The sequence below is a fragment of the Lineus longissimus genome, chromosome 6, assembly GCF_910592395.1.
Source record: "Lineus longissimus chromosome 6, tnLinLong1.2, whole genome shotgun sequence".
Taxonomy (NCBI): domain Eukaryota; kingdom Metazoa; phylum Nemertea; class Pilidiophora; order Heteronemertea; family Lineidae; genus Lineus; species Lineus longissimus.
Window position 1 is genome coordinate 9,759,827 of NC_088313.1, and position 16,175 is coordinate 9,776,001.

Sequence of the window (16,175 nt, forward strand, 5' to 3'; positions counted from 1 at the left end):
TTGCGAACATCACCCGGTTTAAAGTCGCTAGGGTGACGAATACGCCAAGCTCAATGCAATCCGGTCATTATATACTAGTGCATGAGCCAAACCCTCTTGGGATTTGAGTCTTCTTTGACTGAAACAATCTTGAGTCTGAGACAAATGCAGGAAGTCTTGAATACTCGGTCAGTATGTCATGGAATATGTGGAGCAACAGGGAGCCTCAACGGATCGGAGGTGAACCATGAAAAAAACTCATTCCATCAGGGTCTGGTCATTTCCAACATGTGTAAGTTGGCTTGATCAAACCAAGCGTTCACCCCTAGATAAACAGAAACCGAACGCTAGATGGCTGCCACACTCAATAATGGATTGACCAAATTTCTTTCTTTCTTTTTTTCTTTTTGAAGGGACCTTTTCCGTGTGACTTTCAACACACACAAGGAACATTGCCTTATCAGATGAAATTTCCCCCCCCCAAAAATCTCCAGAAACCAATTTGAAGATGGCTGATATCCAAAAGGGAGCCTTCCAACAAAACCAATTGGTGAACATGTGTTTTCCGGTTGCTGGTGAGTTTGGTAGCTGGTGTGTACCAAAGTACTAGTTTAATACTGTGAAGACTAAATAATTAAGTCAGTTGAGAGGTGCCTGTATACACAAGTCCTATTTTTTATGTGATAGGCCTATGCATTAGAGACATGACTCGACCAACTTTATTGCATTGTCCACACAGCATATTTCTGTCCCTGCAAAAAAATGATGAAACAATAAAGGTGTGTCCCATATAGATACATTTATTCATAATGACAGACTTGCTAATATGTACAGGACCACATAAAATAAATTCCTCAGACGATGCAGTAGTCTGAATGATGACACAGTGAACTTGAATAAAACACAATATTTAACTCTTTCAGCCTGTAACTCATTTCGCACGGTTTGATCGTAAACTGAGGCCAATTTCTGAAAATACTGTATTAAGCCTAAGCCCCTCCTACCATAGCGATCAACACTGGTGAGTCGATGTGCAAATAATTAGAAGTGAACTTCTCCGGTTAGCCAAATATGAATTTCTGCCATTCACAAAAGATAAAACTTGTGTTGTCTGAGCATTTCTTTCATAAATAATAAGAGTCTCTATTACACCACAGCTACAATGTAGAGTCATGTGTGAGTTCCCAAGGTATATCTTTAAGAAATAGGAGGAAGGGGGCAGCATTTTCACAGCAAAACATATTGATTTGGAGGTACTTTTTTACAGCGGGAAAAGTTCACTTTAATGTTTTCAAATGTATGGTGGCAAGGGATTACAAAACAAGAATTTAGAAAAGTATAAGTCGTACTTCCACCTATCAAATCCCCGTGTCTTTTGCGCTTACACCTATGAATTGCCGTGTCTAAATAGACCTGTGTGTCAAATCCCTGTGTCTATTAGCCCCATCGAGCTTGATGGGGCTAATCGGGGGCTAATTTAGACCCGTGTTCAACACAGGTTTTTTGATAGGTGGAATCTGAATAGACACGGCAATTGCAAGTTCTAAGATCCAACGACAGATGGCGCAGTGTAGTTGCCTCGGTATTGCGCCCCCTCCAACGGGAAAGAAACACAGGAGAGCTCCCTACCTACAGCGCACCTGTCGCCGGGGCTATTAACCATTATCTAACACCACTGATAGGTGTAAGTGCGCCCCGGGATTTTTGACACACGGCGAAGACACGGGTCTTGAAAAAACACGGGGTTTTATGATAGGTGGAACTATGACTATAGACTGTTGATACAAAGTAGGAATATTAAATATACAGGGTGTATCAGAAAAGAGTACTGTCGAAAAATCATCATAAAATTAACATAGGGAGGAGTTTTGAAAAAGTGGCTACAACCCTTTGTAGAGGGTGTGATGCTGCATAGAATTATACCAGTGTCATCGTTAACACTTTACTTTGCAATGAGCTGGGACAGTTTGAATTTTGAAAAATAAAAAATAAAAGTCTGTTGCGCATGGCAGTGGAAGGGTTAACCTGAGATCTGTCACCATGAAAGACAAGTTCCATTGGTGTTTCACATGTATGCATAAAACAGGAAAAAAATAATTGCACGTTAACCCCCTACTATCAATACAAAGATTTCACATTCTAGACAGATTTGAGTCTATCATGCCAAATGCAAGGGGTTAACGTTGTCAGTGAGCACTCTTCAAGCTTGTTTTGAGCTGACCTTTGGAAATTTAAACAGGTCAGTCAGCTTACATAATTGAAGTGTGAAAATTTCAATCCTGACTCAAGCAAAGTCTGCTATTAATTTTCAGTTTCTCAAGGATATGTGAAATCTTTGTCGGTCATAGGGGGTTCACATGTAATAACGTACTTTTAAAAAATTTCCAATATATCCGTCAGCTCAAAACAAGCTTAGAGTGCTCACTGACAACATTGACCCCTTGCGTTTGGCATGATAGATTCAAATCGGTCTTGGATGTGAAATCTGTATATCGATGCTAACCCTTGCACTGCCATGTGCAACAGAAGTTTATTTTTCAAATTTCAATCTGTACCAGCTCATTGCAACGTAAAGTGTTAATGATGACACCGGTATAAATCAATAAACGATGACACTGGTATAATTCGATAAAGAATCACACCCTCTACAAAGGGGTGTAGCCAGTTTTTCAAATCTCCTCCCTATGTTAATTTCATGATGATTTTTTCGACAGTCTACTTTTTTCTGATTCACCCTGTAGATAATACCAAGAATTGATAAAGACTTTTTAATGGTACATGTGGCAACACTTACATTAGGGAGGTTAAGATCGGCCTCGACTCCGAGAACGAGGTGATTCCCTTTTTGTGCGTGACGTCATCATTTTCAGTGGGGTTTCTCCACGTCTGTTTTCGATCTCGGACGTGAAAACGACTTGAGGCCGTCGAAGTCGTAAGTGCTTTCCGAGTTTGAATTATCAGTATTTCCCATCGATAAAGATAAATTTTGTTACTGTGATGTGTTTACCTAGCATGTACCGAACACACGTGCGAAGTCTGAAGGACATGAGGCGTAGTTGAACGAAAATATCGTGTGTTTTTGCTGGCATACCAAAATATCACGGAGAGTTCCTCCTTTGCACGCCCGAAGTACCGAATGGAATCTACCAATCTGTTGGGATAAGCCAGGCGGCGGAGTGTGATTGCCATGGATTCTTCACCGGTGGCACTCGTTCCAGTCTTTGTCACTACCTGATCTGGGATCAAAAGGGCATGAGACAGTCGAGGGATGTCATGTTTTTGGAACCGAAAGAAATGCTTGCACTCAGCCTCTGAGAAATTGTCCAGGTCGAATCTATGAAATCTCCTGTTACCGATGTGGCTGGCATCATTCTTGAGTCTATCATCAAATGAAATGGCCAGGGCCATTGTGCTCACCTCATGTGGTGGAAAGATGGATAAAGAGCATGGTATTGTGTCATGTAGTGTTAGGTTTGATGTAGGTCCAAGCAATTACAATTTCCCCAAAATGGCCAATTTACAGTACATTCGACCTCTGTGACCTTGAAAAGTAGGTCAAATCAAAAAAGACCCGGGTGACACATTGAATGGTTGTTAGAATTAGATGTACCTATGATATAAAATTGGTGCCAATCGGGCAAGTCATTACTAGGAATAATGGCATTTTGAAGAATTTAGGATTTGGCCCCCTCCCTGGAGGCCAAACGGCAAATCAGATCGCACCAAACTTCGGTACCTGAGATCACCTGACCAAGGGGTACATGTGTACTTAATTTGTGATCAATAGTCATTGCAGTTAAGAAACGTGCCATAGTTACGGCCTGACGGCGAATTTACGCCATTTGACCTCTGTGACCTTGACAAGAAGGTTAAATTAAAAACCTGTGTGACATATACTGTATGGTGGTTAGATGTACCCATGATATCAAATTGGTGGCAATCGGGCAAGAAGTTAAGGAATAATCACATTTTTAAGGTTTTTGGATTTTGCCCCCTGGTGGTCAAGTGGTGAATCAAACTGGACCAAACTTCGGTCCCTGAGATCACCTGACTAAGGGGTAAATGTGTACCAAATTTGGTATCAATAGTCATTGCAGTTTAGAAACGTGCCATCGTTACATCCTAACGGCCAATTTACACCATTTGACCTCTGTGACCTTGAAAAGGAGGTCAAATCAAAAACCCGGCGGATATATGATGCACCTTTGCTAGAAGTACCTACCATATTTTTTTCAAAATTTCCTGACTACTATTAAAGGAGATATTGCATATTTTCACTTTTAACGTTTGGCCCCCTGGTGGCCAAACCATGAAACGAATCGGACCGAAACTTGGTCTCTAAGGTGTCATTACATAAGGGTACATGTGTACCAAGTTTCAACTCAATAGCTCTAACAGTTACGAAACGTGCCCTGCTAACGGAAGACGGACGACGACGACGACGACGACGACAGACGACGGACGCCACGGTATGGGATAAGCTCACCTCTGCTAAGAGGTGAGCTAAAAACCCAACGCCAGGCCAAGAAGGATATTGTCCTCATCGTTGGGATTCTCGTCTAAAATGGTTCATAAAGCTGCTAATTTCATGACAGTCTACTTAAATAAAGCGGTTTTGTATGCGAGAGCGTAAACCCGGAAGTAATTTTGCGTCGTCTGCTGTTTACAAATCGGCGCGCCATCTACCAACGAAGCATCAGACTAGCAACTCGGACGTAATTTTTCTTAACCGCATTTCAACGTCGTGACCAACGACAACGAGGACGACGTCACCTCGTTCTCGTTCTCGGATCAAATCTTAACCTCTCTACTAACAGTACCCTGTGAGAAATATATATGTGCATTTGTACATGTATATGATATGATCAAAGTCTGCTGATTATTTGAACACAAAGACTGTTGTATCGTGCTACCTTGTCCCCACAGGTTATTCATGCATGCACTTTCATTTTCGCCGTTCGACAATAACAAAACTGGAGACAGGGTATACATCACAACAATATGAGAAAGGTTTACATATTTTAGATTTTATATTTAATACACAAGTTGCTATTTGTCACTTGTATCAACTTACTTTTGGTCACCAAGGTTTACACTTTTTACATTCTTTTACACTGACACTGCAGATGTTTGGAGACCCATCCACGAAAAAATTGACAGTATCACGATCACTAAAATCAAGGGATTGACAGTATAACCGTTCACTCACATGTTTACATGAATACACTGTAATTCAAACCTTTCACAGGGAGTCCCAGATAATAGGCAAAGTACAAAATTAGAACACGGGAAAGATTTAAACTATCACCAAACTTGATAAAAATTTTGAAAACATTGAAAATTCCATCAACATGTAAAAAGCAAGAAATATATTCAGATCATTAAAAAGTTATTCAGAAAATGCTGACAAATTACAGAATGAAAGGTAAAATGGTGTAATTGTAGACCCTTGTTCAGCTATAAGTTACGCAAGAGATATCCCAGCAGACTCACAAAAACTGGCCTGGGTTTTGTATTGGCACCTCTTCCAATCATAATGCTTGTAACTCAGAGCATTTTATCTAAAACAGTGCTTCTGAGAGACAATACAAGACTTGTGGTCAGGGGCTACAATTACCCTGTGGCATTGGGGTAATTGTAGCCCCTGATTGAAATTTCAAATTGCTTTTTTTTTATGTATATGAACCCTTTTTTCACAGGTGTATGGTCTTTATTGGAAATAAAACATTTAGTATTATTACAATCTAGGTTGATGACGTGATTTCGCTGGTATCAAACAATTGAACAAATTCAGTGATGTTCGATGTAATCACATACCAACAATTTAAACAATTAATCGTCACAAATCAGACTGATTTTAAATTGGTGTAAAAACACAAAGTCTGATTTATCACCTCTGTACATTACACCTTGTGACAGACAACAGCTTGTGATATTCTGAACTGACTGACGGTCTCGTCGTGCACCATTAAAAACTTTAGTTTCAGGGAGGGGTCATGTATCAACCCCAATTATAGCTGGCACACTTAATGGTAATGCAATGTACATGTACCATGAGAAATGCTGCTATCTAGTCAATGGTGTGGCTTTAACTAAATACACCAGTAACTTTGAAAATATCGACATTATTTCGAAATAATGTTGGATAAACTAGTATGAAACCTCAAATGTATCATTGTTGGTTCATAAATGGTTACCATTGTATCTATTGTATCTAAATCAGATAGATTTATGATCGAATAATATAATTCAGTAAAAGAATAAAGAAACCTAGCATCTTCATGATTCACGAGAGGATATATTGAGCTTTTTATATGGGCTACAAATACCCCAAACCAACGGGCTACAAATACCCCGAGGGTACCTTGGTCAGAAAAGTGTCTCTGAAAAATTTACTTTTAATAATGACATCAAATGCTACATACAACATTCTCTACACTCAGTACTGATCACCTGAACCAAGTTTCAAATAATGCTCTGTAAGTGTGGAAAGTTCATACCTCCAAAAAGGTAGATCCCAACTTTTTTTGTGCATGTGTCTGCTTTATTTACTTCTTATAGAGAAAGCTCTTATATAACATGTTGCATAATCCAAAACTATTTATGTTGTGATACTCAAGAATCACCTCTTTCATATCCATGCTTGGATTGGCTGAATAATTCAATGGTTACTGGAATATATAAATCAAAAACACAGTCAGGGGCTACAATTAGACCGGGGCTACAATTACCCCATTTTACCTAATACCTTATCCAAAAACCGGTCAGTTCAAATTTCTTTTTCTGAAGGGCCTGCACTGCTCCATTGAAAATAGATATGGAACAAAATTACAAGGCTGCATTTTCAACCAACATGGCTGCAAGTACCAATTGCCGAAAATTAATAGACTGCACACCATGTGCATCTCTTTTACCTGAACCACTTTCTTTCTTTTTCAAAGGAATGAAGAAGCAGATGGCAACCTCAGTTAAAAAAACTCACTTGAGATGGCAGCACTAAAGTTCTGATGAATTCCGGAAAAACCTGTTGATTCACATGACAAAAATGCTTTTTTCCTTGTTTCCAAACATGAGGAAGCTGAGCATGTGAATAGGGTACCAGCAAAGCTACGACTGCCACTACATTTTACAGACTTTCACCAGAGTGCTTCACTGAAGTGCTAGAGAGTGGACATCGAATTGGATGCATACCCTATTGAAAATCAGCACTGCCGATTCAGATGTCGACACGCTGTTGGTTTTCAACATCCAATTCCCTTTTCTCTCTACCGATGATTATAATATGAGACCGAGAACACCAAATGTTCATTCTAAAATGCCTGGCCCAATTTGCACTTCCAATTTTTGATGAAACTTAAGCTGTCAACAGTGATCCCAAGCACTCTCACTGACAAATGAGTGAAGTGAAGAGAGTAAAATATACCTATTTGCCTCCCATGTTCATATGGTCAGCAATGAATTACTTTTCTCAGAGACACAACAACTAAAAATTATTGCTTACAGTCTAACTACAGTGTACACTTAAGCCTTTCAGTCACAACAGAAATATCTCAAAGCCATAGGAAGACACAATAATCATCACACATCAAACAGTTTGTACCAAAAAGTATTTTCTTGACGAACCACCAGAAGAGAAAGTGACTGACACAACTTTTTCTGTCTGGACCACCTGACTGCAATGACTAAAGACAGTAAAGAAAAATAAAGACAACTTTTCTTTCCAGAGATAATTTGTTATGTAACTGCTACTGATTAGTGAGACCCCTATAATGGATACTGAGACACTTGGCCAAGTTAGGCAAATTGGAAATTAGCTGCAACTGAAATACAATTAAGTACAAAACAGTTTTCAGGCCAAATGAGAAAGGTTTTTGATGTCCTAAGGTAATGAATTATAATTTTTTTAAAAGACCTTATAAACTGCTGGCAAGCGTAATCTGTTTTCAATGTGAGAAGAACAGTGCAAAATCAGTTCTGACATGGTTGATTGAACTGGTTTGTGCTCACTAATCTGTGACAGTAAATAGGATTTCTTGGTGTCATAAGAAAGAGGACATCAATAGGTAATGCATGGTGGTTGCCAATTTCCAAAATATTACGTTATTTCCAAGAAATTAACAAATTAATCTCGGTTTCCTTATTTTTGAAACACCCTGTACAGTAAAGTCTCGTTCTCCTTGCACATATTTAATTCTACATAAAATCTATGTCTGTCGACATTTCTAACAGCTGGCAATTTTGAAAATAAAAATTTCATGAATGTTTGAATGATGTTGATGATCGTGTGAATGGTGATTTTGTGTTTGTAGCCATGCTAGAGAGCTGTTACAAGGGAGTCTTCTAATGGTATAAGTTTCGGCAACACACTGAAGAGTTGCAGACCCTGCTTTGGTAAGGATGATTGCAATGTCATCTTTTCTGCACACCCTATTAGAATTCTGAAATTAGACTCTGAAATATTTGTTAATTACAAGATTTCTTTGCAAGTCTAATAAATAGACTCATATTTATGACATCACATTGAATTTGAAAATTGATACAGCGGCTATCATCATTTAGCATTACGTATGATAATTTCATTCGCCTGTCTGGCACTTGGACCCTAAAACATATTCTTTCTTTCAGCGATGTCCATGACTTCTTTACTCAACACAAAAATACCATTTGTATGATCAAAACATGGAAAACGTTGTTCAAACATTTTGCTATGATTCAAAATGTTCAGACATTTTAGAAAGATTACCATCGTGATTTTAGATTTCACATTTTTACACCGAATGTGTTTTCAGAGGACCAGCCATTGAAATAGGAATAGTGACATACATTTATACACCGACTCACAATAACGGGTACGTGTAGCGTGACTCACATGAAATTCCTGTGAATTAAAACCAATCTACAATATATTTACAATGCTTATATTCGTATGAACCCGACAAAAAATGCTTTTTATATTACCACCCCTATCAACATTAAATGCAAACCAGATCCTTTACCACTACTGTCCAAGTCACAAATGATATCCTCCCTGCTTTGCATCAATTAGACGCAACGTATGTGCCAGTTTCGCGCCATTGACCCAACATGATACGCTTATCTCTCTATGTTTCGTGTGTAATATGCACGACTTACACACTTGGTAGCACGTCAATTCATGAAAAAAGAGTTGTGGACAATTGTGTTTTAGACTGTGGCATGACACAGTCCTTTTACATGATCATAAAGTAATACAAATCAGAGCCGACACCTGATCATTTCAACACACATACTGTGACATAATCTCCCAACGGTTGGATTTAGACCCTATAAATGTATTACCAACATATACAGGGTGTCCCAGAAAAAGGTAATCCTGGCGAAAAGGGTTAATGTGATGAGATCATGCATTTTAACACTTTTGGCATTGCATCATAGTAGAGTGGAAGCTATGAGATTTCCGTTAATGCCATTGCGACGCCTATGCTGCTACGCATGACTGAGCACCAAGGCCCTGAAAAAGACATGCACATTTTACCTTGTTCCACGTTGGGAAATTCTATAAGTTTGTGTCACACATCATTGACATGGTTTAGGGTCTCATTGAATGTAAGACTATTATGTCATTACTGAGGGACCCGTAGGTATTGGTTTATTCCAAGCATAATGCAAGTGCTCAAGGCAGTGTGTGTGGCAGAGTTTGCAAAGATGGTTCAGCTTAGAACAGAGCAGAGAGTTTTTGTGGTGAAAAGATGCTTTCAGGGATATTTTTTCAAGATCGGGATCCTCCTTTCAAGAAGACCATTTGGGCCAATGTCAGGAAATATGGTTAAAATTTACAATCTCTGATCGGAAATGACGTAGTTTGATCGCATTCAACTATAAATCCATTGACCAGTGGTGCTTCGTTAGTCAACCGATGACCTTTTTTTTGGGGTGTGATCGGGGATTGTAAACTCGTTCCGGAAATATGAACAGCATTGTACAAGTCTAAACAGGAATAAGGGCCATTCTGGGAGACCCAGGACACTGCGAACTGATCAAAACATTGAAGCAGACCGTCGGCAACTTGAGACTTATCCTCGAAACTTAAGTGCAAGAAGAAATGGATTAGGATTATCACACTCCTCATTTAATCGCATAACAAGGGTTGATCTTCATCAGCATCCATACTATGCGCATCATCGCCATCAAATCATCTACCTTCAAATGATCGAAGATGATGTCATCCCTTACCTCGAACAGCACTTTGAATGGCAGGTGCAGGGTACTTTCAGGCAGCTTTGGTGGGCACAGGATGGTGCGCTAGCACATCGTCTTCGTGCAGTTCAGGACACATTGGCAGCCTTATTCGGAAACCGAGTGATTGCACTGAACAGGCCAGTGGAATGGCCCCCAAGGTCACCAGATTTTTTTTTCTTTGGGGCACCTGAAGAATAAGGTTTACGAGACTCCAGTGCACGACCTAGTTGACGTCAGAGGTTGATGCTTTGAGGAACGACCCGGAGATGGTGCAACGAGCTATGCAGGACATATGACGAAGTTGTCGATTGTGCATTGAAAGAGGAGGAGGCCACGTGGAGGGTGGAGGGGCTTAATCTGTAAAATTCTGGATTTTTCAGGGAATATGTATCTGAAAGAGGATAAGCTGTCATTGGTTATTTAAACATGAATGCTTTTGTGCCCACATAATCCTGCATAACCTCAGGATGGATTTTCCCAACTTGGAACAAGATAAAAATATGCATGTCTTTTGCAAAGCCTTGGTGCTCAGTCATGCGTAGCAGCATGGGCGTCACAATGGCACCAATGGAAAGCCTATAGCTTCTAATTTACTATGAAGCAATGCCAAAAGTGTTATAATGCATGGTCTCCTCACATTAACCCCTTTTGCCCATGGTGCCTCTGAGTGAGATAAGCCTGTTTTCTACCATAAATAATAAATCTAAATCATTTATGCCCATCAAGGTAGGTTTATGTAATCTGGGGAAGCTGGCCTCTACAGATCTGAAAAGTGAATGTAGGTTTGGACCCACGTTTTCCTAATTTAAAATGCATGCTTTTTTGAATGCCTTGAAACTGATTGTAAAAGCCTAAAAGCCTAAAAGCAATAAGTTGTAATTACAAAATGAAGCCTTGGAATGAATCATATGTATTTTTGATGACAATATTTGCATACTGATGCAGTACAAACTTTCATGAAGTTTATGAAGTATTTGAAAGACAGCAGCCCATTTCATAAATTGCACCAGACCAGTGACACTTAAATCGATTAAAAATGCAGTTCTCTCCTGAATTTGCAATCATGAAAGACATTGCATTCACCCACCTGGTGAATGGCTTGCAAATTGACAAACAATTAAGACTGACACCTGATGATGAAGATGACCTTTGGCAACAGAAAGGTGACAAACCTAACTGAATGACAGACGACAGGCAGGAGCAAGGGGTCAAATTAGTAATATCCAGCAGGCGAGAACTGGCTTCAATAAACATGATTTATATAAAGTTTAACTTCACAATAATCAATCATAATATTATTCCCATGATGGTGTGTTATGTAATGTCCAATCATTGCTTAATATTTTTTTCTTTTTTTAACCCTTTTCAGCCCAAGTTTCCACAGTTTTGACTAGAGTCAAGACTGGGCAAATCGAGAGGATTTTCTTTGGCGATTAAAGTCGAGATCAGACTTCAAAGGGTTAACCCTTACATGTTGTCATGAGCTACACTTTTGGGGAGCAAGAATAAAACTACAGTAAACTTCTTACACTTCTTTGGTAAAAGTAAGCAATGACGTCAATTCTGCTTAAAACAAACTATAAAACTTACACAGGAATTTCCGACCTTTTCACTTTGCTTTCCAGCTGAAAGATACGTTTGAGCCAGCATCAGAGATTTTTTTTACAGAAATAGGTTTAGCCTAACAAGAAGTCAATGGTTTGAATATGACCAATGTAAAAATGATTTGATTTCTGAAAAGCCAGCAAGCCATGGAAATTATTGAAAGATAAATTCGTATTCTTTTGCAAGGAAAACATCATGACCCAAAAAACATGGGAGCATTTACAGTTTCACTTCCCAGATTAATCTCAGTGTTCTCCACAGGGTTTTCTCAAGGTAGGGTGACACCCTTGATTTGCATGACATTTTACCAGTGTGCAACACAAGGTAGGCTGGCCAGCAATTTGAGGTAGGGTGGCCCTATAGGAACCCTCTACAAAGTTCTAGAGCAAGGTAGGGTGGCTCTTCCAAGGTAGGGTGGTAAGCTGCCAAGGTAGGGTGGGCCACCCTGACAAATAGCCTTGTGGAGAACACTGTAATCTGGCTAATCTTTATAAATCCTCCTTGTATCTAGTGAGTAGTGTCTCTAGTCCATTGCAAGTGGGACAACCACAATCTTGGGGGCCGACCAGTTGCAGTACTTTTTAAGATATATGAACATGCTGCAAAAAGAAAGAGAATTTTAAATTTCCAAGCAAGTTAGTAGTATTATTCTATAGGCGCATTTGCACAATACTAACATCAGAATCAGACAGACAAGCTGGTGGAGCAAGAAGCTACAGCTAAATGCTCCCTTATTCTCGACCAATCAAACCCTGAAATATTGCACATTACACAGTAGACAACATGACATGGTGATTGGCAGTAATTCTGCATGATGTTAATGTTCAATGCAGCGGCTATTCTAGCCGGCATGACTATAGTGTACAGTTCGGTGGATTAACAAAAAAGGGTAACCATAAAGCGAGGTCAGTGACCTCAGCTAAATTAAAATTTCTCCCGAACAACCTCATTGGCCAACCCTTTATGAATGTGTGCCTCACAGACTTCCAACCCAAAGATGAGACTTCTGATGCACAACGCTTATATATTTGGACGAAAGAAAGAACATTTCCTTCAAACTCTTAAGAAAATTCCAGAACTGTTTTTCCTGAATGTACCTGTCCAGTCAGATACAGCCGCCAAAGATGTTTCCCTTAGAAGGAAAGTGTTGGAGCCAACCTTAGGCTTCGTTTCCAAACTGACAACAGCATTCAAACAGTCACATGGACATTGTATTCAATACCCTCGAAGGGAACTGCCTGGACATACTTACGTTGCAGCTCCAAGGAAGAATGTACATGCATGAGTGAGGAGGAGCATGGGGAGGTTCTCCATCCTGAAGATACCACTCCTCATCACCCCCGTATTACGAACACTCAGTTTGTGGTGACGAGGTTTAGGATGCTTAAATTTCCACTCACTGAAAAGTTGAAACAGAATTTTGATTAGTACAAGCTAATCCAATCAGGGCAAACAGGTTAACAACATTACTACATATTGTGTCTGCTCTGGGGTGGTGGAGGTGGGGGATTGATGGGCATCAGTGTATTGCCAGCTGAACTACAATCATATTATCAGCATTGGCTCGGAGAGCAATAATCATACATTAATGCATGACACATCTTTCCTAGTTCCAATCAGAAGCACTCAGATGTTCAAGATTATCACACACCTGTGTTTCCCAGCTGAAAATAGCCATACAGATTTTATGATACCACTTGCATTGTGATGCCACAAGTGCACATCAGTGTTCACAGTGATGGACAAAGAATGCAGAATTTATTGGGATGAATATGATCTCTCTTTTGAAGCAAAGAAAACACCTAAACCTATACAATAATGCTTTGGCAATTCCAAGCAATAAAATTCAAGGGTTACCATATTGGAACCGGCTTTAAACGGGATCGAGATTGCGATAGCGCTGAGTTCATTTCCCGTTCTTGATCTCGATGTTGTGCTCACCTCATGTGGAGGAAAGATGGATGAAGAGCATGGTATTCTGTCATGTAGTGCTAGGTTTGATGTAGGTCCAAGCAATTACAATTTCCCCAAAATGGCCAATTTACAATACATTTGACATCTGTGACCTTTTCTGGAAAAGTAGGTCAAATCAAAAAAGACCCGGGTGACACATTGAATGGTTGTTAGAATTAGATGTACCTATGGTATAAAATTGATGCCAATCGGGCAAGTAATTAAGGAATAATAGGATTTTGAAGAATTTTGGATTTGGCCCCCTCCCTGGAGGCCAAACGGCAAATCAGATCGCACCAAACTTCGGTACCTAAGATCACCTGACCAAGGGGTACATGTGTACTTAATTTGTGATCAAGAGTCATTGCGGTTAAGAAATGTGCCATAGTTACGGCCTAACGTGACCTTGAAAAGTAGGTCAAATTAAAAACCTGTGTGCCATATACTGTATGGTGGTTAGATGTACCAATGATATCAATTTGGTGGCAATCGGGCAAGAAGTTAAGGAATAACTACATTTTTAAGGTTTTTGGATTTTGCCCCCTGGTGGTCAAGTGGTGAATTATATTGGACCGAACTTCAGTCCCTGAGATCACCTGACTAAGGGGTACATAATGTGTACCAAATTTGGGATCAATAGTCATTGCAGTTTAGAAACGTGCCATAGTTACATCCTAACGGCCAATTTACGCCATTTGACCTCTGTGACCTTGAAAAGTAGGTCAAATCAAAAACCCGTAAGATAAGTGATGTATCCTTGCTAGGAGTACCTACCATAAAATTTTTATTGAAAACGGATCATTAATAACAGACATATCACACTTTTTATGTTTTCAGTTTGGGCCCCCTGGTGGCCAAATCAGGAATCAAACCGGACTGAAATTTGGTCACCCAGGTGTCATTACATAGAGAGAAACATGTGTACCAAGTTTCAAGTCAATAGCTCCAGTAGTTACGAAACGTGCCCTGCTAACGGACGACGACGACGACGGACGCCACGCCAAAGCAAAGCTCAGAGAGGTGAGCTAAAAATGTCATCAAAAACAAATCAAGAATAAGTGAGATATCACACATTTTGTGTTTTCAGTTTTGGCCCACTGGTGGCCAAGTCAAGAATCAGACCGGACCGAAATTCAGTGTCAAAGGTTATCTGACCTAGGGGGTCAGGCATAGAAAGTTTTGAGTCCATAGCTTTAGCGGTTAAGAAACGTGCCACTGTTTTTGAAATAGGATACCACGGACGACGACGACGACGGATGACAAACACTGCGATGTTGTATAGACTCACCGTACCGGTGAGCCAAAAAGCCAAAAACTTCGTTGTTCATTGTTCGGACCTTTAATATAAAAATTTTGTATTGAAACTTTTTTCAGTTATAGCCCATAGCATGAAATGAGACCATCGTTGCTGATTTTCTAATTTCCCCACTGTTTGAGAATTTAAAAAATACACTGAGCAATAGGTAATTTTTTAACTGATTTCAGCTAAATTTCAAAGTGGTGTATATCCTGTAATTCTTCAAATAATTCAACAATATTTCATACAGATCGTTGTTTTTTATAAGTTCACCTTTAAAAATATTTTTTCAACCTATTTTTGACAAATTTATGATTGAAATAGATAGCAGAGGTATCACTTTATGAGTTTCCAAAAGATGAGTTAATTGTACTTCCTCTAACTAGTCGAATTGTGAATTAGTAAGGGGGTAGTTGAGGCAATAATAATACGCTAATTAGGGTCGGCCTCACGATTAAATGCAATAAAATCAGCTTTATCCAATCAATACCATGTTTCTATACATTTTCACAGGGAATACAGGGTTTGCATTGACTGGTGCATTATAGCATACCTAGGTGGATTTGTTTCGGGTCGACTGGACCAATCCCAGATCCAGTCTGATACGACAATCTCCTTTCCTACTTCTCCTGTAGCTAACTCGCTGTTAGGACTGTGTGGACCCCGAGGGCTGAAAGACAAGACAAGGCAACTTTTTACTCAACTCAATTTTTCTAGGAGTAGGTATAAGGACTCTGGCATTTACTGTAATCACACCAAACACAGTAAATACTAGCAAGACTATCCCTGGCTAGATTTCTGTAGCAAAAGATTGCCTTCTTATCATATTAACATATCACACAAAAATTGTCACACAATGAATGTTGCTTTCCAGACCTGTATGTTACGCTAAAATATGGCAAAAGGTATATGAAATGTGTAAAGTGCAACTCATGTGAAAGTAATGTAGAATGTGGTCTTTTATCATTGCACATAACATACACCAAATTAAGAGATGTCAGATGTGATTAAAGTTTGCGACTACAGAAAATTTGACTAAAGAAATAAAAAGGAGGGCATGTAATTCCGATATACTCAAATTGCCAACCAAGGCCCTGAAACAGTCTTTAGACTGACACACCAG

The 16,175-nt window shown here is 39.4% G+C and overlaps 1 protein-coding gene across 1 annotated transcript in view; it reads right to left on the reverse strand.

The window, feature by feature from the left end:
• Positions 1-763: 763 nt before the first annotated feature.
• The window catches only part of LOC135489008 (BCL2/adenovirus E1B 19 kDa protein-interacting protein 3-like), a 52,155-nt gene continuing 36,743 nt past the window's right edge, over positions 764-16,175 (reverse strand). Inside the window, exons 3-5 of the mRNA XM_064774071.1 lie at positions 15,606-15,722; positions 13,055-13,201; positions 764-12,401 (exon numbers count right to left, since the gene is read on the reverse strand). Coding sequence (XP_064630141.1) covers positions 12,326-12,401; positions 13,055-13,201; positions 15,606-15,722 — 340 coding nt within the window. The 3' untranslated portion in view covers positions 764-12,325. The remainder of the gene's footprint in view (positions 12,402-13,054; positions 13,202-15,605; positions 15,723-16,175) is intronic.